The following is a 23,790-nucleotide window of genomic DNA, read 5'->3' as shown; positions in this document are numbered from 1 at the left end:
CAAATTTCATATATAGGTTGCTCTTGGGTCCTAGTTATGCATATTGGATTTTGGAAACTGATCGGTCAACAAGATGACCTACCGGCTGCCATCTGGGATTTTGGTAGTTGAAGTTTGTTACCACTATTTGTCAGAAAGTACTGAAGAGATCTGTCTCAAATTTCAATTGTAGGTCTTCCTAGGGTCTTAGTTGTGCATATTGCATTTTGGGACCGATTGATTAACAAAATGGCCGCCAGGCAGCCATCTCTGGTTTTGATAGTTACAGTTTGTTACTGCTATTTCTCAGAAAGTACTGAAGGGATCTGTCTCAAATTTCATCTTTTGGTTGCTCTAGGGCGTTAGTTGTGCATATTGCATTTTGGGACCGATCAGTCAACAAGATGGCTGAGCCGCTTCCATCTTGGATTTTGATAGGAGAAGCTTGTTACTACTATTTCTCAGAAAGTACTGAAGGGATCTGTCTCAAATTTTATATGTAGGTTTCTCTAGGGCCCTAGTTGTTTATATTGCGTTTGGGACTGATAGGTCAACAAGATGGCCAACTGGCCACCATCTTGGGTTTTGGTATTTGAAGTTTGTTACCGCTTTTCCTAAGTAAGTACTGAAGGGATCTGTCTCAAATTTCATATGTGCCCCTTGAGTTGGACAAATTGCATCTTGGTATCGATCAGTCTTCAACATAGGCGACTGGCCGCCATCTTGGATTTTGATTTTCAAAATTTGAAAAACAGAGAAAAGATCTCTCTTTCAATTGTTAGACAAAGATCATTCTTTGGTGGGCACCAAGATCCCTATGGGATCCTTTGTTTGGTGACGTGGATAATTGCATTACATGTAAGGGCTGAACTGTAGTACCTAACATAATGAAAAATGTTCTGAAATTTCGGTCAATGAATGTAACAAGGTTAAATAAAGATCTTTACAGAATATATTTTGTGGTTTTGTGACATGTTTATCAAAAATGATACTTTGATATGTGTTGTTTCATTTCAATCAGGCCTGCATACTTGGAAATATAATCTGATTGCCCTGAATAATGTTTTCGCTAAAAAATAAGTCCTAAAAGCTGAGTACAGGATATCTAGAAAGTCTACACATTTGCTTTACTCACACTTGGACTAACTTATGATTAAGCTTAGCTTCTTTAGATTAAAATGTCTTTGCTTATGTTCAAAGATTGAACTGTGGTAGAGGTATATATATATTATGATTCTGTTAAATCTATGTTTGCCTTTATATACTATGTTTGCTTGGTTCAGGTTGTCTGCCTGTCAGTCTGTAGACATAATGATCGACCAATTAATCCTCCTAAACAACTGGACCCAGTTTCACAAACATTTCTTAAATGTAAGGAGTTCCTTAACTTAAATTTTCCCATTGGAAAATATTAAATATTATTTTTAGGAAGGCTCCTTAACTTAAGGGTTTTCCTTATCTTTTGTAATGTTTTCCTTCCTTTGGGGAATTTTTGACTCTAAATGACCTTAGTTGTTGACGCGCCATCAAACTCAAACAAACCAATATTCAGGGAATTTTAAGTAAAGGAATGTTAATGAAACTTGGTCCAGGAAGGATTGCATTCCTAATGTATGTGGGAGCAAGATACCTAAACTTGTTTTGCAGAGTTATGTCTCTTTGTTACCAACAGGGTGGGGGTATATGTTGGCCTCCTCGACGACACATTCTAGTTGTCTTGTGATTATATAACATAGATGTACATGTTCTGTATAAATGTCTCTATATATACAATTTCTGCCCCACAGACTGACCTGAAGAAGACGGTGAAGATCGGAGACTACACAGTAGTACAGTGCTTTAGGATCTACCTCAGTACACTAGATAAAACTGTACATGTCCTTACGACCCACGGAAAATTTGATAGAGTTGAGGTAGGTACATGTTCTTAGGACCCACGGGAAGTTTGATAGAGTCCAGGTAGGTACATGTTCTTACGACCCACGGGAAGTTTGATAGAGTCGAGGTAGGTACATGTTATTACGACCCATGGGAAGTTTGATAGAGTCGAGGTAGGTACATGTCCTTTCGACCCACAGGAAGTTTGATAGAGTCGAGGTAGGTACATGTCCTTACGACCCACAGGAAGTTTGATAGAGTCGAGGTAGGTACATAAAGTACATGTCCTTACGACCCACAGGAAGTTTGATAGAGTCGAGGTAGGTACATGTCCTTACGACCCACAGGAAGTTTGATAGAGTCGAGGTAGGTACATGTCCTTACGACCCACAGGAAGTTTGATAGAGTCGAGGTAGGTACATAAGGTACATGTCCTTACGACCCACAGGAAGTTTGATAGAGTCGAGGTAGGTACATGTCCTTACGACCCACAGGAAGTTTGATAGAGTCGAGGTAGGTACATGTCCTTACGACCCACAGGAAGTTTGATAGAGTTGAGGTAGGTATATATTCTTATAACCCACAGGAAGTTTGATAGAGTCGAGGTAGGTACATGTCCTTACGACCAACGGGAAGTTTTATAGAGTTGAGGTAGGTACATGTTCTTACGACCCATGGGAACTTTGATAGAGTCGAGGTAGGTACATGTCCTTATGACCCACGGGAATTTCGATAAAGTCAAGGTAGATACATGTCCTTACGACCCAAGGGAATTTTGATAGAGTCAAGGTAAGTACATGTCCTTACTTATGACCCACAGAAATTTTGATAGAGTTGAGGTAGGTACGTTAGGTACATGTCCTTAAGACCCAAGGGAAGTTTGATAGAGTTGAGGTAGGTACATGTCCTTACGACCCAAGGAAATTTTGATAGAGTCAAGGTAAGTACATGTTCTTACTTATGACCCACAGAAAGTTTGATAGAGTTGAAATAGGTACATGTTCCAACGACCCACGGGAAGTTTGATAGAGTCGAGGTAGGTACATGTCCTTACAACCCAAGGGAATTTGATAGAGTCAAGGTAAGTACATGTCCTTAATTATGACCCACAGAAATTTGATAGAGTCAAGGTAAGTACATGTCTTTAATTATGACCCACAGTAATTTGATAGAGTCAAGGTAAGTACATGTCCTTAATTATGACCCACAGAAATTTGATAGAGTTGAGGTACCTAGGTACATGTCCTTACGACCCATGAGAAGTTTGATAGAGTCAAGGTAAGTACATGTCCTTAATTATGAACCACAGAAAGTTTGATAGAGTTGAGGTAGGTACATGTTCTAACGACCCATGAGATGTTTGATAGAGTCGAGGAAGGTACATGTCCTTATGATCCACAGGAAATTTGATAGAGTTGAGGTAGGTACATGTTCTAACGACCCATGAGAAGTTTGATAGAGTCGAGGAAGGTACATGTCCTTACGACCCACAGGAAGTTTGATAGAGTCGAGGTAGGTACATGTCCTAACGACCCACGGGAAGTTTGATAGAGTCGAGGTAGGTACATGTCCTTATGATCCATGAGAAGTTTGATAGAGTCGAGGAAGGTACATGTCCTAACGACCCATGAGAAGTTTGATAGAGTCGGGGAAGGTACATGTCCTTATGATCCACAGGAAATTTGATAGAGTTGAGGTAGGTAATATGATCTAGAGAATGCAATAAATATAATACAGCAAGTGTCTTAAAATTGTTAGGGTTTATAAATGCCTCTTGTGCCTATATTGACAGATCCCTGTGCCTATATTTACAGACCCTCCTGTCTGTTTGTATCTACAGATCCCTGTGCCTATATTTACAGACCCTCCTGTCTGTTTGTATCTACAGATCCCTGTGCCTATATTTACAGACCCTCCTGTCTGTTTGTATCTACAGATCCCTGTGCCTATGTTTACAGACCCCTCTGTTTGTATTTACAGACCCCTGTGTTATATTTATAAGACTTACGGTTTATACATGCCCCTTGTATCTATATTGACAGACCCCTGTATCTATATCTACTCCTGTGTTTATATTTACAGGCCCCAATGTACAAGAGTACAACAACTTTCTGTAACAACCCCTGGGTAGTTTTCCTCAACCTGACAGGAATTGTTAAGGAGGATTTGTGGGGACCGGATGTGGTAAGTATATATTAACTAATTCAAATCATTTCAAAGACCCCATTTCTTTGGAAGTATTTTGATGGTTCTGACTAAATTTTCATTATATATGTTCAAGTAAAAACAGCTTGAATACTCAAATAACTCAAAGTGTTACCATGGTTTTCTGACTTTGGAGATTTGATGGTAGTTTTTAGCTCACCTGGCCCGAAGGGCCGGTGAGCTTATGTCATGGCGCGGCGTCCGTCGTCCGTCGTCGTCCGTCCGTCGTCCGTCGTCCGTCTGTCCGTCAACATTTCCTTTAAATCGCTACTAGTCATAGAGTTCTGCATGGATTGTAACCAAATTTGGCCACAAACATCCTTGGGGGAGGGGGAACAGAACTTGTATAAATTTTGGCTCTGAACCCCCGGGGGCAGGAGGGGCGGGGCCCAATAGGGGAAATAGAGGTAAATCCTATAAATCGCTACTTGTCCTAGAGTTCTGCATGGATTGTAACCAAATTTGGCCACAAACATCCTTGGGGGAGGGGGAACAGAACTTGTATAAATTTTGGCTCTGACCCCCCGGGGGCAGGAGGGGCGGGCCCCAATAGGGGAAATAGAGGTAAATCCTTTAAAACGCTACTTGTCCTAGAGTTCTGCATGGATTGTAACCAAAATTAGCCACAAACATCCTTGGGGGAAGGGGAACAGAACTTGTATAAATTTTGGCTCTGATCCCCCAGGGGCAAGAGGGGCGGGGCCCAATAGGGGAAATAGAGATAAATCCTTTAAATCGCTACTAGTCATAGAGTTCTGAATGGAATGTAACCAAATTTGGCCACAAACATCCTTGGGGGAAGGGGAACAGAAATTGTATAAATTTTGGCTCTGGTCCCCCGGGGGCAGGAGGGGCGGGCCCAATAGGGGAAATAGAGGTAAATCCTTTAAATCGCTACTAGTCATAGAGTTCTGAATGCAATGTAACCAAATTTGGCCACAAACATCCTTGGGGGAAGGGGAACAGAACTTGTATGAATTTTGGCTCTGACCCCCCGGGGGCAGGAGGGGCGGGGCCCAATAGGGGAAATAGAGGTAAATCCTTTAAAACGCTACTTGTCCTAGAGTTCTGCATGGATTGTAACCAAAATTAGCCACAAACATCCTTGGGGGAATGGGAACAGAACTTGTATAAATTTTGGCTCTAATCCCCCAGGGGCAAGAGGGGCGGGGCCCAATAGGGGAAATAGAGATAAATCCTTTAAATCGCTACTAGTCATAGAGTTCTGAATGGAATGTAACCAAATTTGGCCACAAACATCCTTTGGGGAAGGGGAACAGAAATTGTATAAATTTTGGCTCTGGTCCCCCGGGGGCAGGAGGGGCGGGGCCCAATAGGGGAAATAGAGGTAAATCCTTTAAATCGCTACTAGTCATAGAGTTCTGAATGGAATGTAACCAAATTTGGCCACAAACGTCCTTGGGGGAAGGGGAACAGAACTTGTATAAATTTTAGCTCTGACCCGCCAGGGGCAAGAGGGGCGGGGCCCCAATAGGGGAAATAGAGATAAATCCTTTAAATCGCTACTAGTCATAGAGTTCTGAATGGAATGTAACCAAATTTGGCCACAAACATCCTTTGGGGAAGGGGAACAGAAATTGTATAAATTTTGGCTCTGGTCCCCCGGGGGCAGGAGGGGCGGGGCCCAATAGGGGAAATAGAGATAAATCCTTTAAATCGCTACTAGTCATAGAGTTCTGAATGGAATGTAACCAAATTTGGCCACAAACATCCTTGGGGGAAGGGGAACAGAAACTGTATAAATTTTGGCTCTGGTCCCCCGGGGGCAGGAGGGGCGGGCCCAATAGGGGAAATAGAGGTAAATCCTTTAAATCGCTACTAGTCATAGAGTTCTGCATGGAATGTAACCAAATTTGGCCACAAACATCCTTTTTGGAAGGGGAACAGAACTTGTATAAATTTTGGCTCTGGCCCCCGGGGGCAGAACAGGTGGGGTCCAATAGGGGAAATAGAGGTAAATCCTATAAATCGCTACTTGTCCTAGAGTTTTGCTTGGTTTGTGACCAAACTTGGCCATAAACATCCTTGGGGGAAGGGGAACAGAACTTGTATAAATTTTGGCTCTGACCCCCTGGGGGCAGGAGGGGTGGGGCCCAATAGGGGATTTAGAGGATAATATTATAATTCCTTCAGAAAAGAAACAATGAACCTGTATTCAGAACATTACTTGGCATTACAAACCAGGTGAGCGATACAGGCCCTCTGGGCCTCTTGTCTTATTGATTCATGGATCAACTTTTAATGGCCATGTCATTATTAATGTCAGGTGAGGAAAATGTCATCTTCTTTAACTGGTGTATATATAATAGAGTATTGTGTATTTAGGATGCTGATAATCAGACTGTACTGAACGCCAGACTGTTCCCTGTGTTCCACTCCTCAGAGGAAATCGGCCTGGAGGATATATCATGGCTTCACGGTGAGATGGAGGACCCCAACCAATCCATTATATGCAGGTGTGTACCTCACATTATCCTTACACCTCATTATAAGTGTATTTGTGCTGATATTCACCATAAATGCTATGAATTCTATAACTAGTATTTTAGAGGTCTTTCAATACATACTGCCGTTATTGATGGCCAGATAAATAAAGTATGTAATTGATGTTGGTGTCTCTGCTATAGAAGTATGTCGTAAAGGGTACTATAAATAGTTTCCTAATAGTCTGTATCCTGCACTCTCAGTAGAGATCTATGTTTATACAGTGGAACCTTCCAAAACCGAACCTTCTCAAAACCGATCACCTCTAGAAACCGAACATGGATGTCATGTACGGAATGAATTCCTCTTTATTAATAGTATATAAAACTTCCCAAAACCGATCCCTCCCAATTCCGAATACCGGACCGATTTTGAGATCGGAATAGTCAAATGTAACTAAAATACACTTCTGAAAACTGGCCTTACCTGAGCGACACCGATAGATTACATTGAGGTCTGATCAACCGACCGTGAAATACACACGTACCTGTACCATAGCTGTTGCATGCCATGTCCTTGGGCATGTATACAGATGTGAATGGTTATAGGTACACGGCAATTATACCCGAGATGGTGGTGTAATTATTTCATCATGCCTATTGTTTAGATATCTAACGAAGGACTACCATGTGCACGCGGTTTGTTTACTCTAAGAATACAAGCAGAGCTAGTAATAAAGAGAAAGTTTCGTATTCAAATCACACGTTTTTTTATTTACATATGTAGTTGTCGGATAACGTAAATTATCTGTATGAAGAAGCCGAAGCCATGTATTGTTTTAGAAAATGACTATGTCATATAATGACCGACATCGACTGATCATCGAGTAATTAGACATATAATTTGATTCTTGACGTAACCGGCAGCGATCGGTCGTATGTAGGTTGCAGACGAGAACATCCCCAAGAACATTCACGCAACTAACTAACTAAACTACGTTTATAAGCGGTTACAAAGTCAAGTTTGCTGTAATCCATTCCTTTTAAACGTATGATTATCTCTTTTGTGATAACATTCACATTAACAATCAATATCGGTCGGTTTTAACGAACACTAGGCATACATGCGATGCACTAATGTAAAAAACGACTTCCGATCGATTAAATCCGGATCGTGATGATCGGTATTCGGTTCACTTCTCCAAACCGAACCCTCTCTAAACCGGCTGAAATTATATGCACCGACCATGATCGGTTTCGGGAGGTTCCACTGTAGTACTGTAGTGCACTGTTTGGATTTTGCTTGTGTATTTGAAGGTGGAGATCGTCATGGAGACTATCACTCAATGAAATTCTGTCCTGTGTCAGTATGGAGGAAGAAATTCGCTGGAAAAAGTAACTATTGTCCACATTGATCTTTATTTCATAGTACAATTAATGCAATGTTTTTTTTTACCAAAAGTCACAAGTGACAATAAAAGATGTTACCTAATGTAAAGTTTAAGACATTGATTAAATGAGTAATTGACATTTTAGGAGTAAACTTAAATTGATGGTCCTAATGAAACCATAAATGAAGAAACAGATATAGAAAAAATATGAAATCTGTTGTGCATGATATATTTTTGTATGAGGTAATGGTTTTGAGTGTTTGTTTTCCCAGGACTCTGTTTTACAACGTAAGTAAGATCCACATCAGACGTGACCTACTTAACAGTAGTAACAATGGTTTCCGTTCCATCTACACCAGCGCTCACATCGACGGCTTCTCTCAAGAGATTCTTCTCACTCTGGACCAAGGTCAGCATCATACTACAGTTTTACACTCTTATTGGTTCTGACAGAAATTAAATTGATTTTGGTCTTTAAAGACTAAATGTATAACCAAATATTCATAATGTATAGATATACACAAATATGTGTGATTTTATTGAGCTGTTGGAATCTATTTCCTGTATGAGTTAGACAAATGCCAATTTGAATTGTCTCCCTTGTTGCGGTTTCATTAGTGGCATGGAACTACACTAATGTTTTGTGGTTTACTGTTGACGCGGGATTACTTCGAAAGGCACAGATGAAGTACTAACCAGACAGACGGAGGAAGTTCCTTTGATCACTACAGGCACAAATTGAATGGGATAACGTGCGCGTGGCGATTGGTTGATTCTGACTTCATAAGCCCCGCCCCATAAACAACACTGACAGCACGTAAAACTCTTCAATTCAGTGATCACCGAGATGTGACGGCGTAGCACATGGCTTCTCAGTTTCTGTGTAGAACAAACAACTCGATATTTTAATTAACTTTACATATATACTGTATTGTAATGTCCCGGTTAATTTGAACCGACGGAGAGTTCAAACACACATTTTTTAGGAAAAAAAATCTTTAGTTAATGACAGTTTGAACACGTCAAATGATCAAAGTAAAAGTAAGATTTTTGTCGGCAAATCGGCACAATGGGATCCCCATAAATGACGGTATTTTGATTATTGCCACAAAGATTTTTGAATTAAAGACTGAATAAATGATCATTATAATGACTTTTACAACAGAAAATGAATTAAAATGAACATTTTAAGTAATAAATAAAATTATTTGCGCTGAAATATTGTGCACAAAACAGCACCCCAACAAAATACATATTTGTTCTTGATGTACGTGGAAGAAATCGCCAATGTTCCTTAGGCCCAATCTAGATAAAGATATCACTTAAAATCGACATTAAAATTCAACATTTGGTCTTTCTTTTGTCAGCTGATCAAGTTGTTATTGTAAACATGTGCCGTACGCTGGTTTGGGCAAGCCAGTTACGCGGTGTCATGTCAGCGAGAACGCTGGATATTCAGCTCCAGCCAAAACAATCCACTTGTTGGAAATATTTCAACAATGTAAACGTAAACGATGCATACTTTTCATCAGTTTAATTATATTAACATAATCTGTAGACGTAGACAATCTGACAGTTCGATTGTGACCTAATTTTACGAACAGAATGTAAACATTTTCAGCAGCAGTTTTGTAAAAGCAACCGACTCTATTTATAATTAAAAAAACATGTTTAGTTACGAAATATAACAAAGGACTAATACTTAACTAGATTTTCTGTGGTTTCTGCCGGTAAATAATTACGGACGTCGTTGTAGATTCTAGGCCTCGATCAACGGTGCTGTTTTGGGGCTTTGACTACATGCATGGCTTCTGTTACAAATAAATGCTCACGATTATAGAGAATTCATCTTTCAGGTAAATCAGCAAAATGTGTGCTTCTCCTACAATTTTCCTGCTTTACGTCGCGTATGTCAGATATGTATCGATACTGAAACTGATTTTAATACCGATTTCAATTCGGATAGTTCGAACGCACGTTTTTTCTGAAGCTTATTTTTTGAGGAAATGGGCGTGTTTATAGAAATGCGTCGACCAATGAAAACAAGCGCTGCATTCCCAGAATAAATTAACCACACTCGTGTGTATAGATGCACAGGTAACTAGTTCATCCACATATCGAGGAAGTAATGCAGCCGTGCCTTTCAAAGTAATCCCGCGTCGACAGTAAATAAAACCTACTTTACATTGTTTCTCTTGACTTCATTTAATGATAAGTGGTTTAAATGTAGATCACTGTAAAATTTCTCTCCTGATGTTGTGTGTTGTAAATGTCTTATGTCCCTTGATGTGGGGTTAAAATATATAAACTGGTATTGATTGTCTGTCTGATGTTGTGTGGCTTAAACAGAGGCTTATATATGTTGTCTCAGTTGATGATAAATTGTCTCCCCTGATAACTGATGCAACTTAGATAATTACCTCCCCTGAACTGAGAGTCCATACTTTACTTTACTACAGTGGCCAAGGAGTGTCAGGGATCCCCAGGTATTGCGGCCCGTACCCTGGCCAACATAGCTGATGTACTTGGCTGTATGGCTGCCACCAAAGGGGGCCTGAGGAGTGGACCAGCTGCCAACAGGTCGTGGGCCAGAGCCTTCCATAAACTTGAGGTAAGGTTCCTTTATAGGGGTATAATTGTACCAATAACCAGGGATAACTGTGTAGCACTGTGGCATCTAGACACCAAAGGACATCAACTACCTGGGTTTTCCTCCTATCTTCAGTTGCCTCCCACTGTATGATACTCATCTATCAAATCTGATACTTTAAAGTTTATTGAACTTGTTTTGCTATTGCAGTATTAAGATGTTGAATATAATTTTAGAGATGATGTTAATGTTTCTATTTGATTGTTTACCGGCCACAGAAAGGTAATTTGTGTGGAGGAGTGGATGCCCTAGCCCAGATCCGTGCCAGTTGGCTAGGACGTCCTGACTTGCTGACCAGAGCGGCCAGGCATTACGAGGGAGCAGCTGCCATCTTAATACGACAGGCAGTGATGACAGCCAATGAGGTACAAGTACATGTTGTTTATTTATTTGTACCTTGACAATTGATGCCTTTTCATTCATTGCTGGAACTTCTTTTACGAACAGGTTAGCATGATAAGAAAGATTATCACAATACCGAAAATTATTGTTGTGTTTATATTTGTGAGTTTTTATGGTCAAAGCAACTGAGTGATTTATGTGACCGACATTCTATCACCAATCAATTTCTTCTATGTAATGTGTCCACAGGGCTGTTAGTGGATTCTGGCTGCAGAACTCTGACTTTCCTCTACCATGTAATCCTATTGTAAAATGAAAAAAGAGCAATTTAAACTTATAAGCAACTGCAAAGTAGGATCATTTTTACAAAGATTTTGTTGGATACAGAATGGACGGTATATTACTTTTCAATCCCAATTCTAATGCTTATCACCATACCAATACAATACTGATTACATTATTACTTTCAGAACTTCCAGTTGGGGTTGTGTGAGGCCCCAGAAATTGGTAAATGGGTGACCGCTGAGTGTCCTGCCAGAATTGATGTGTCTGGTGGCTGGTCTGATACACCGCCCATAACATACGAACATGGCGGTGCTGTCACTATGATAGCACTGAAAATCAATGATAAGGTAAAGCACATTATTTCTCCCATACCTCACAGGTTTATCTCCGGTAATGATGATAATAATGTCTTACATTGGGATAATGAAACAGAAGCTCACATGAACATTAACTCCTTCACCCATGAAGACACATCAGTCTCTTCTGAATCAAGGACTTGGCCAGTCCATTATGAAATTTCAGGGGTGAATTGAAGGTAATTATAAAATTTAGAGAATGTGGTGATAAAATACAACAGGATTTATAGAATAGATTTGTCAAGTAGACAGGGATATCTGAATATGAGTTACATAGTTTGTCTGGTCAACATGAGATCTGCTACAAAACCCATTATGAGATTTCTCAGTCTGCTTGGTATATTTTCTCGCAAACAGACTGAAATTTCAGTTGAAATGTGTCACAGTCAATGGCCCATTGAGTATGCACCAGGCATAATAACAATGATGTTTTGTTGCATGTATTAGTGACATCAGATCTTAAATTACTTCTGATGGCTTTTATCACCTTACTCTGTAATATTATAATTCTCTGTAATGAAATGAAGGTTGGTTTCTTCATCTGTTTGCTTACAATGCATTATTATATCTTTTTACAGAAACCTATAGGATCCAAAGCGAGGCGAATAAGGGAGTAAGTGTTTAAAAAATAAACAGGGATTTGTTGATATTGCTTCAGCTTAAGCAATATTTACACTATAGAATATTTCTGGTGTTTTCATAAAGCAATATGTTCTGTATTGAATTGTTGACAATCTGTTTATTTCCTACAATATATTGTTCTGATGAAAAATGTTTCAATTAACACTAATTGATAATATCATGCAATGCTATGCAGAATTTTATGGAAATGCATGATTTAGAGGTTATTTAACAAATTAATGTAAATGATTTGATTCCAGACCAAAGATTGTGATAGTGCTCTGTGGCTACAACCAAGACGATACAACTGTTGTGTGTGAGGAGTTATCTCACCTTGAAAATTACTACCAGCCCCACAGTCCAGGTATATATACAGTGTACAGTGTATATTATGTCATTATCAGTTTTATAAATTTTAGTTTCTATAAAACCTGGTTAGAACAAACCTCTTGTGGACCAATAAAGTAACTTTGTTATACACATATTGCAACCATTTTATAGGACCCTTGACGGAGAATGAAAATTACTGCATTCTAACATTAATTTGTTACAAACATGTTTAACTCTATATGTTTCTATAATAACATAATGACTTAAGGTAGCTCCATACTTTTGTGAAAATCCATGTCATTTTTTTCTAACAGGTCTTATTTTCTTGCATTTTTCATGTAGATTTCAAATCTGTAAAGATAAATGGGTGTTCTCGAACTACTTTTTGAGATATTTGAGCTTGAAATATACCATCCTTGCAAATTTGCTGGCCGAAAATAGAAAAATTCATAAAATTATGTTTTCTGTAATATTAGGGTGAATGTAGTCTCGATCCTGTTGATTTTTTGTCCTAAATTTCTAACGATAGAACAATATACAAAACTCTTGTATTTTTTCAAATGCTAACTAATTTTTGTTATTTTCCAGGACCGTTTCTATACGTAATTATCATGTTTTGCCATATTTTCGCCCGTAAAAAATCAATGAATATGCCAAAAAGGAAATGAAAACCCATGTCAATTTCACAATATTTGTATATGGTATGCCCAAGATAATATATTTTTCAAATATCATATAAAAACATGGGGTCCTCGATCAAAATTTCACAATTTTGTAAGCTTGAAGTTTGTAACTCACAACCCTACCCCCATTTCATCCAGTGCTAAGATGGGTCATATTTGACTATTTTTTGAAAATGATGCCGCAAAAAAACATTCCACATCAGTTCATATGTTTTTGTGATAGTATATCTGGTTTATGTCTGTTTGTTTTTATGATTTTCTCCAAATTTTGTGTTTAAAGGAAATCCGTATGCGATTTTTTAGAATTCCGGAATTTCGGTCCGGCCGGGTCCCATCTTATCATTTATAGCGACGAAGGGCACTTCCGGTGTTTGAAAATCCATTCCCATTTACGACAGGGAACGCAAAAATCTCAGAGATAGCATATAATTTTCACTTCACTGCTTTTATTTGATTTATTTAATGATTTTAAACATTCAATATTATATGTAGACAATTTTCACCTATTGAAAAAATATCCAAGTGGGATGTCGTGGCGTATCGGAAACCATTCTGGAATTCAAAACAACCTCCGCAACTTCCGGTATAGCGTCATATGAATTGGCGCGGTTTTCAAAAGTATGGACCTACCTTAATGGGCCTTGAGCAGCTATTAAATGTAATTTCTTTAGTGTTACTCTACCAGAGGACAGTTCAGAGCCTTTCTCATGTAGACTCTCGTCATAAGGTCAAAAGTGAGGCAATGTCTAAGGCAGACATTTGATAGGCCAGGATGTCATCACCAAATAAATGACTGTGGTATCAATTAGGGTTCAAACTTGTGTACCCCACGGTAAATGCAATGTTTTTATAAATTATTTATATGTATTGATTTTGTTATAATGTAGGTGCTTTGCCGAAGGCAGCTATTGTGTGTGCTGACATCATCAACCTTGACTCAGACTTGTCTTTGAGAGAACAGTTACAACAGAACTATGGGGGAGGGTTTGAAATCCATACCTGGTCCAACCTGCCTCAGGGCTCAGGTATGTTGGGAATTTGGTTGATTACGCCTGATTTTCGTTAACTTCATTCAAAGATTATGGAAGATTTTCTTTAATTTCTCGACTTTCAAGTCAAATGCCTGAATTCGTAAAATATTATCACCAGCATATTTGACTGAAGAAGTGCTTAATGATACTTCAGTATCATTTTCTCAAATTAGAAATCAAACCATGAATGATGAAAGACAAAAACATATGATTTGGTCCGACACATTGCTTTATTCTATTACAGGTATGGGTACCAGTAGTATCTTGGCTGGAGCTGTCATGGCCGCTTTACTGAGGGCTTCTGGGAAAACATGTGATAGAAAAGGACTTGTGCATGCTGTAAGTATCTTCCTATAAATTGTATTTTTGAGGGGACTAATAAATGTTTATCTTATACTGTACCTATCACTGAAATAGTCTGTGATAAATTTGTAACTAATAATATCTTATACTGTACTTATCACTGAAATAGTCTGTGATAAATTTGTAACTAATAATATCTTATACTGTACTTATCACTGAAATAGTCTGTGATAAATTTGTAACTAATAAAAAGTCTGCTTTCTAGGTGTTGTACCTGGAACAGTTGCTAACGACAGGCGGTGGTTGGCAGGACCAGGTTGGAGGGATTATGGGAGGTATCCGTATCGGACTATCCGATCCCAAACTTCCCATCAGTATAGACTCCATTGATCTGAAACCCTCGGATGATGTTATCAAGGCCATCAGTGACCGTATCATCCTCATATACACCGGCAAGACCCGCCTCGCAAGGAATGTTCTCCAGGTGGGACTTTTCTGAATCAGCATATTTATACATCGACTCGTATTAAATAGGACACAGCAGACATGCTAAATTTCGCTGATAGCAAAAGAGTATCACACTGTATTGACATTCATTTTCCATTTCTTTAAGTTTTGAGATATTGAGATTGATTTGAATCACTACATTGTACTGTATGCTAATTTGGTGTTTGGTGTTTGTACACAGGAAGTAGTGAGGAACTGGTATGCCAGGAACCCAAAGATTGTTGAGACGGAAGACAATTTGGTGGAACTTGCCCAGCAGTGTGCTAATGTATTTATAGATGGTAAATGCTTTACGTCCTAATTAAAAATCAGAATTTTCCTGTCTATTGGGTATGTCATAGATAGCTGTCCAGTTGACAGAACGAAATAAGTGTAGTTGGACTGGACTGGGTCAGTTATCGGCGACTAGTTATCTCAATCAGTGCAGCTTCAGGTTAATGTTCGAAGGTCCTGGGTTTGAGCAACGATCTCTTCACTATATTTCTTCTCACCTGTTACATTATGATTTAAGTTAAGGTTAAGGTGATCTCTTATTACATAGTGGAGTCAATGGGGCTGTTTCTTCCATTCTTTATCTTTTATCAAACTGTAGAAAAATGTATTTGTCTGGATCAAGTGAACACTTCATTTTATATTATCCTAGATCTGTAAGCAAATGTTAATTTGTCTTGGTCAAGAATATGTTAAATGGAAAACTCTTGCTAGAATGTCTTGATATGGTATGTTGTATTGGTCCAGTATACTCTTTAACTCATTCATCCCTTTGACACATTTGACTTCTTCTAATTCAAAGTCTGGAAGAGTCCATTATAAACTTTGAGGGGTAAATCAATTAATCCGTATATTGTCTTGGTCCTGTAAACTCTTTCTGTTTTGTCTAAATATATGGTATAACACTGAATTTTCTATACTATCAAGGCCCGACTGACTTTGAGAAGCTAGGAATCTGCCTTAACAGATACTGGGAGCTGAAGAAGGTGATGGCGCCAGGCTGTGAGACCGAGGTGATTGCCTCCCTTATGAATATTCTCCGGCCTCATGTTTACGGAATGTGTATGGCAGGGGCTGGAGGAGGTGGCTTCATGTATGCCATCGCCAAGGACAACATACAGAGGGACATGATCAAAGAAGTCCTGCAAAATGCCAAGGTAATGTTATAGCTGTTTCAATCTGATCAAAACATGATCTTCCATTGCACTCCAATACTCAACATCCCATCGTCGAAGATTACACTCCGATACTCTACATCCCATAGTCGAAGATCTGGGTTTAATCAAATTGTATCTTGTTTTATCCGTACTTTTATATCATTTTGATTTTGAACGTCCTGATAAGTATAAAAAGATTATGAGAGTAATATCAATTATTTTAGTGAAGCCATATGTTAAATACATAAATATGTAAATCATGCCCTGATTTCTTGAAACAAAAAACATTGACTTAAGTAAAACTTTAGCATGTCAGCACAATTTTATTGATTGTTTTTAATCACACAAAGTTAAATGTTTCTCCTTGTTCAGATCTTTCAGCGGGAAGAGGTAATTTGATTGTTGATTAAAAAGATAGATGTGATTTAGAATGCAAACCCAGCATTTTAAGTACTCTGCATGACATCAATGAACTCCAGAAATATGCATGGGAATGTCTTTGTTATAAAAATTTAATACTTGTATGACTATATAGTGTTGAAATAGATATTTGAAATGCCTGCATTTTGTTTTTGCTATTACCGGTACACTAGGATGCATTTGGCCAGAGGGAAGCATGTGTTAAGAATGCTTTTGGTTGTGTCCCAGTGGCTGCTACCTACCAGAAATATTAATCATTAAGTTTCTGCTTCTGTTTAACCTTCAGCATTTAGGCAGTGTAATGCCTGGTTTACCTTTTTGTCAGTATAATGTGAATGGTAAGGGTGGCCTGTGTGTTTGGTAGTGCGTTTCAGCGTGACAACCCTATAATGTGACTCGTTGGGGTGGCCTGTGTTTTAGGCAACGTGTTTCAGCATGATAACAAAATAATGTGACTGGTTGGGGTAGCCTGTGTTTTTGGCAGTGCGTTTCAGCATGATAACACTATAATGTGACAGGTTGGGGTGGCCTGTGTTTTTGGCAGTGCGTTTCAGCATGATAACACTATAATGTGACAGGTTGGGGTGTCATGTGTTTTTGGCAGTGCATTTCAGCGTGATAACACTATAATGTTACAGGTTGGGGTGGCCTGTGTTTTTGGCAGTACTCTTCAGCATGATAACAAAATAATGTGACTGGTTGTGGTAGCCTGTGTTTTTGGCAGTGCACTTCAGCATGATAACACTATAAGGTGACTGGTTGGGGTAGCCTGTGTTTTTGGCAGTGCATTTCAGCATGATAACACTATAAGGTGACAGGTTGGGGTGGCCTGTGTTTTTGGCAGTCCATTTCAGCATGATAACGCTATAAGTTTACTGGTTAGGGTGGCCTGTGTTTTTGGCAGTCCATTTCACCGTGATAACACTATAATGTGACAGGTTGGGGTGGCCTGTGTTTTGGCAGTGCGTTTCAGCATGACAACCCTATAATGTGACTCGTTGGGGTGGCCTGTGTTTTGGCAGTGCGTTTCAGCGTAACAACACTATAATGTGACTGGTTGGGGTAGCCTGTGTTTTGGCAGTGCATTTCAGCGTAACAACACTATAATGTGACTGGTTGGGATGGCCTGTGTGTCTGTAGTGGTTCAGAGAGATAACACTATAAAGCAAGCAAAACCTACCGCTTTTTAAATTTATAAAAAAAGACAAATACAGCTATGTATCACAAATGTAGCAGCCCTACAGTAATGTCAATCATTATTAATGTCAGTGTAGTTAAACTTGAAATTTTTTGATCACACTTAGCTTGAATACTCAAGGTTTTACAATAATTCCATGTGTTGAGGGAGAGCAAAGTATGCAACTGTAACTTATACATTTCATGGTTTGCATTTTTGGAAAAAACTTCTATAGGTTATAGCAATGTGTTTCAAGCATTCTATACATAACCAGGAGTCCAGGACTGTTTATGTTTACAGCATCGTCCGTGTGTTTATTGTACAATGATAGCTGCATCCCAATAATAATTGTTATATCACACACAATACTGGAAGGCATTGATGTGACTGATTTACACTGAATTGGTAACTACTGCATGTTTATTAAGTCCGTTGGTGCTCTTATTATTATTATTTTTGTTAGGTCATCTGACCCGAAGGGTCAGGATGACCTATAGTTGTCACGTTTCGTCCGTCATCGTCCGCCGTGCATTAACTTTTCACATTTTGAAGTTCTTCTCAAGTTCCATCAGTGCAATTTGGCTGAAACTTGCATGAAATGATCCTGACATAGTCCCGACAAAGTGTCGTTATTTTTTGGGTCAATCCGAAATCCAAGATGGCCACCATAGCCGCCATCTTGAAAATACATTTTGAACTTCTTCTTAAGTTCTACTGGTGCGATTTGGCTGAAACTTGCATGAAATGATCCTGACATGGTCCCGACAAAGTGTTGTTCTTTTCGGGTCAATTAAAAATCCAAGATGGCCGCCACCTTGAAAACACATTTTGAACTTCTTCTCAAGTTCTAACGGTGCGATTTGGATGAAACTTGCATGAAATGATCCTGACATGGTCCCGACAAAGTGTTGTTCTTTTCGGGTCAATTCAAAATCCAAGATGGACGCCACCTTGAAAACACATTTTGAACTTCTTCTCTAGTTCTAACAGTGTGATTTGGCTGAAACTTGCATGAAATGATCCTGACATGGTCCCGACAAACTGTTTTTATTTTTAGGGTCAATCCGAAATCCAAGATGGCTGCTGCAGCCGCCATCTTGAAAACACATTCGGAACTTCTTCTCAAGATCTAACCGTGCGATTTGGCTGAAACTTGCATGAAATGATCCTGACATGGTCCTGTCAAAGTGTTGTTACATTTCTGGTTGATCCCAAATGGAAGATGGCTATCATGACACAGTTTTAATTAATTTCCTATATGATTATTGCCAAGGTAGTCAGATGACCGTTAAGGCCCTTGGGCCTCTTGTTAACTTTGAATCTATTTTTTTGAAATTTGAACCTTCTAGACTGAAAAATTATAGTTTAAAACATACGTAATTAAGGTACATTTGTATATAAATATTGATCATATCATCTTCAAAAAATATTTCTAATAATACACTGGGAATTTGAAATTACATTATGATTGTTAGATCAATGTACATAATACATGTATACTGTATATGTCACAGAAAACTTATTTTAGTCAGTCCAAGATTTAAAAAATTAATTAACTGGCACCATTTTCTGCATGCATTATTATTTTTTTGTATTCATACCAAATGTCACTTAGATAGAACATAGATACCACCAGTAAAAGTCCCTGATGTTTTAGATAAACGTTCAAATGAATGTTCATACAAGTGTCAACCTGAAGCACCTGCAATTTTGAATTATTTTGCATTGTCTTGATTTATATTACAGGGTGCTGAAGGATCAGTGGTCTATGATGCCTGTGTGGATACAGAGGGACTAGAGGTGACCGTGGAGGAATAGGGCAAGTTACCATGGTTACTGAGGGAATAGAGGTTACTGTCGAGGAACAGGGCAAGTTACCATGGTTACAGAGGGATTTTATAGAGGATAACAGTTACCATGGTTACAAAGGGATTTGATAGAGGATGACAGTTACCATGGTTACAGAGGTAACCTTGAGGAAGGATAACCAGTTACCATGGCCTCATATCAATTTGATATTAGGATAACAGTTACCATGGTTACAAAGTTGACTAGAGGTGTAGTGGGCAACAATTACCAGGGAAACCATGGAATTCAATATGATGACAAAGTTACCAAGGATACAGTTGGATTCAATTTAATGACAAAAGTATCTGTATATTGAGTTGGACTTCATATTACATGTACATTAAAGCAAATGATACGAAAGATACAGTGGGACTTACAGTTGATGGACGAGGATAGGGGACATACCATGGATACAGAGGAACCTAATATCTGTGCAATATTTACTAAGGATACTGAGGGTCTAGTAAAGTGAGGGTAGAGGAGAATGGCAACAGTAATCCTTGATACACATTTATTTAGGAGTCATGTGATGGTCCTTTGTGGAATTCAGTGAATAGTAATAAACTTTATGTACTTGTCAACCACAAAATAGCCACCATAAACGTACTTCATACAGCCAGCTCTCATCTGTGATCACTCTGTTTGGTTGTACAAACTACAAACATTCAGCGGGTTGTCTAAATTTTTGTCAAGTTGTGGTCTGTTGAAGAGAAAAAGATGTTTACTACTGAAACTGGTTGGGCATTCAATTCACAAATTTATTTGTAATGGAAATTCAAAATCAACATCATCATTATAATTTCATATAAGCATAGATATGCAGCTGAAACAGTCCATTGATCATCCCAGCATAGGTCCTGGTGTCCCAGTCTAGCCCTTTTATTAGCCTAGAGTTTCCACACCCATATGATACAGGACTACCACTTCTTTACATTCCTTTAGCTGTCATTACACAAGTGTCCTTCATCGTGTCCTGTAGTGGTTTATCAGGATTTCTATGTTCCTTTAGATATAAGGGGAAAACATACTAATTAAAATGACAGAGGACTTATAACTTTATATTTTAATCTTTTAAAAATCCAATAAATAATCTTAGTTACACGTGTATAGCAGATCAATGCTTTCTTTATAACCTGACCATAGCTGTTCGTTATTTATGATAAAACAAGAATGTGACCCATTTATTCTAGCTCTACTAAACCTTGTTGTTATCTTGAAATTGATCAAGTCATGGTAAAAATTCAAAGATACCTAAGTTTTTGACTTATTTTAAACCACTTTATTTTTGTTAAGATTCATTTTTTGACATAACTGCTCATGAAAAGCTCACAGTGTACAAATTCAAATGTATGGTGAATTTTATGAGATGTAATTATACATGAATATATATTTAAATGTAACAAAGGCGTGAAATACGGAAATGAGGTAGTGTACATTAGATGTTGTTGTTTGGCTGGGACCAACAAAGATTTTAACCAGTACATGTAGTCTCTAGTTTCACGTGACAAAGTGACTCAATTTACTTTCTTGTGAAATCCTTTTGTTAATAATGAAAGTAGGGAGATAAGATTGATACAGATTTTCCCTAATTACACACTTGCCATGTATATCACATTTATATGTAGTTACACATGAAATACATGTAATTTATATACAACTTAATTTCATTTGTTGCAGTTTCATCTCCCATATATTTAATTCTAGCTTTGCTGCTTGTATGACTCTGCCTTATTCAAGCTTCATCTCTCCAATGATTTGCCTTAGTAGCTAGTTTATCACCTACATAGTACCATCTCTTGTATGATTGTTATGTACTGTATATAAACTTTAGTAAATGTATTGGGTGTGAATCAGGTATTAAGTGCATTGGGTACCGTACAGTGTGTACAAGTAGGTATGGAACTACCATTATCTGATCTATGCACGAGACTAAAATCTTAAATAATTAGAGTAAACATGTTGTTGGATATGATTCTGTGTGGTTTATATGTATATTTCACCGTTATTTATCATATGTTTGTATTTATTTACTATGGGATTGTGATACCACCATAAAAACCAAATACCAAATATATATCTTATTTTGTTGTTGTTGTTTATAGTAAGGGCTTTTCCAGTAAAATATCTACCTGACCAAAGATTTTTTGCTTCTATCCATGATGGCCATCTCAGAAATATCACTTATATGCATGGTCAATGTCAGTAAAAAAACCCACTAATCTTCTATCTATGGTCCTATATTTCAGTTCAACTTGATCTCAATCTTGTATTACATATTAGGTAAAAAGAGTAATTACAAACCGTTACATGTAATAAAACTGGTGTTTGGAATCAAGGTAAATTTTTGTGTGTGAAATGTGGAAATGGGTTGACATGTCGATGTACATGACGTTGTACTTTTGGTTTGAAACATGTGGAAAGAAATTAAAATAATTTATTTAAGGACAAATGGAACTTTCAAAGTATCCACTATTCATTTTCTGATTGTAGGTATGACGTACTGTAAGTACAAACTATTGTAGGAAAATGTTAACAATGTTACTTTCCTGTGACAAATTCTGAATGAAGTGCATACTGACCATCTTAAGAAAACCAATGATTATGAAAAGAATCTTTAATCAATGTCTAATCCAATTTCATTACAGTGTTACATGTGATTTCTTTGCAAGTACAAATGCTTCTAAATTTTAACAAGAGGCCCAGAGGGCCTTATCGCTCACCTGGTTATTGTAATGCGTAGTAATGTTCTGATTACAGGATCATTGTTTCTTTTCTGAAGGAATTTAAGATTTACCTCTAATTCCCTATTGGGAACCATTCTTTTTGCTCCAGGGGTTCACAGCCAAAATTTATACAAACAATGTTCCCCTTCCCCAAAGGATGTTTCTGGCCAAATTTAGTTACATTCCATGCAGAACTCTATGACAAGTTGCGATTTCAAGGATTAACCTCTATTTCCCCTATTGGGCCACGTCCCTACTGCCCCCTTGGGGTCAGAATCAAAATTTATTCAAACCCTGTTCCCCTTCCCCCAAGGATGTTTCTGGCCAAATTTGGTTACATTCCATGCAGAACTCTGACTAGTAGCGATATAAAATATTTACCTCTAATTCCCCTATTGGGCCCCGCCCCTCCTGCCCCCTTGGTGTCCAATCCAAAATTTATACAAATTCTGTTCCCCTTCCCCCAAGGATGTTTCTGGCCAAATTTGATTACATTCCATACAGAACTCTATGACTAGTAGCGATTTAAAGTATTTACCTCTATTTCCCCCTTTTGGGCCCAGCCCCTCCTGCCCCCAGGGGGGAGTCAGAGCCAAAAGGAGTAGATATGATAGGACCAGTATTTAGCCTTAATTTTTCAGGCCGAAAAATATTAACTCTGATCCACATCAATTTCACGTCAATAAATACTCTCATACTTGCCATTCATCAAAACATAACTTTTTATAACCATGTACACGATGTGTTCCACCTATGACGTCATCAAATTGATGATTTTCCTCTTCTCGCCAAATTTTGCCAGAAATTCATCATCTTTAGGTTAGAAAAGGCTTGAAATGGATTTGGCCGCCACCTTGGAGCAACTTTATATTTTGCATGGATATGCGTGAATACTCTATACAAAACGTGTGAAAATCTCTTTCTACTCTAAGAAGGCGGCCACATTCATTTTCAGAGAAAACCACTCAAAAAGTATGATTTTTCAAGGATTTTTGTGAAAAATGGCGGGAAACTCCATGTTGATGACGTCAGTGAACATAATTGGCACATGCGGGATATTTTCAGGATGTAATGTGTTAGCAAATGTATTCAACTGTTATATGGCAAAATATGTCTTAACGTACCTTCTCCTTTATACAAACTCTGTTCATCTTCCCTGAAGGATGTTTCTGGCCAAATTTGGTTACATTCCTTGCAGAACTCTATGACAAGTAGCGATGTAGAGGATTTACCTACGGTATATTTCCCTTATTGGGCCCCGCCCCTACTGCCCCCTGGGGGGTCAGGGCAAAAATTTATACAAACTCTGTTCTCCTTCCCCCAAGGATGTTTCTGGCTAAATTTGGTTACATTCCATGCAGAACTCTGACTAGTAGTGATTTAAAGGATTTTCCTCTATTTCCCCACCCCTTCTGCCCCCTTGGTGTCCAAGCCAAAATTTATACAAACTCTGTTCCACTCCCCTCAAG

General features: G+C 38.3%; 1 protein-coding gene across 3 annotated transcripts in view; it reads left to right on the top strand.

The window, feature by feature from the left end:
• The window catches only part of LOC138315727 (L-fucose kinase-like), a 63,409-nt gene extending 41,737 nt beyond the window's left edge, over positions 1–21,672 (top strand). For 2 of the 3 annotated variants that reach the window (XM_069256968.1, XM_069256967.1), the window contains exons 13-29: positions 1,767–1,892; positions 3,940–4,041; positions 6,409–6,539; positions 7,824–7,901; positions 8,170–8,306; positions 10,357–10,508; positions 10,766–10,912; positions 11,360–11,521; positions 12,109–12,143; positions 12,412–12,515; positions 14,052–14,189; positions 14,440–14,534; positions 14,764–14,982; positions 15,187–15,286; positions 15,924–16,153; positions 16,526–16,543; positions 19,497–21,672. In XM_069256968.1, the coding sequence (XP_069113069.1) occupies positions 1,767–1,892; positions 3,940–4,041; positions 6,409–6,539; positions 7,824–7,901; positions 8,170–8,306; positions 10,357–10,508; positions 10,766–10,912; positions 11,360–11,521; positions 12,109–12,143; positions 12,412–12,515; positions 14,052–14,189; positions 14,440–14,534; positions 14,764–14,982; positions 15,187–15,286; positions 15,924–16,153; positions 16,526–16,543; positions 19,497–19,568 (2,046 nt within the window). In that variant the 3' untranslated portion in view covers positions 19,569–21,672. The remainder of the gene's footprint in view (positions 1–1,766; positions 1,893–3,939; positions 4,042–6,408; positions 6,540–7,823; positions 7,902–8,169; positions 8,307–10,356; positions 10,509–10,765; positions 10,913–11,359; positions 11,522–12,108; positions 12,144–12,411; positions 12,516–14,051; positions 14,190–14,439; positions 14,535–14,763; positions 14,983–15,186; positions 15,287–15,923; positions 16,154–16,525; positions 16,544–19,496) is intronic. The other variant, XM_069256969.1, reaches the window with a different exon arrangement.
• The last annotated feature ends 2,118 nt before the right edge of the window (positions 21,673–23,790 follow it).

This window comes from Argopecten irradians, chromosome 2, assembly GCF_041381155.1.
Source record: "Argopecten irradians isolate NY chromosome 2, Ai_NY, whole genome shotgun sequence".
NCBI classification, from domain to species: Eukaryota; Metazoa; Mollusca; class Bivalvia; order Pectinida; family Pectinidae; genus Argopecten; species Argopecten irradians.
The sequence above is the reverse complement of the archived record's forward strand: the minus strand, read 5'-3'. Positions and strand labels throughout refer to the sequence as shown.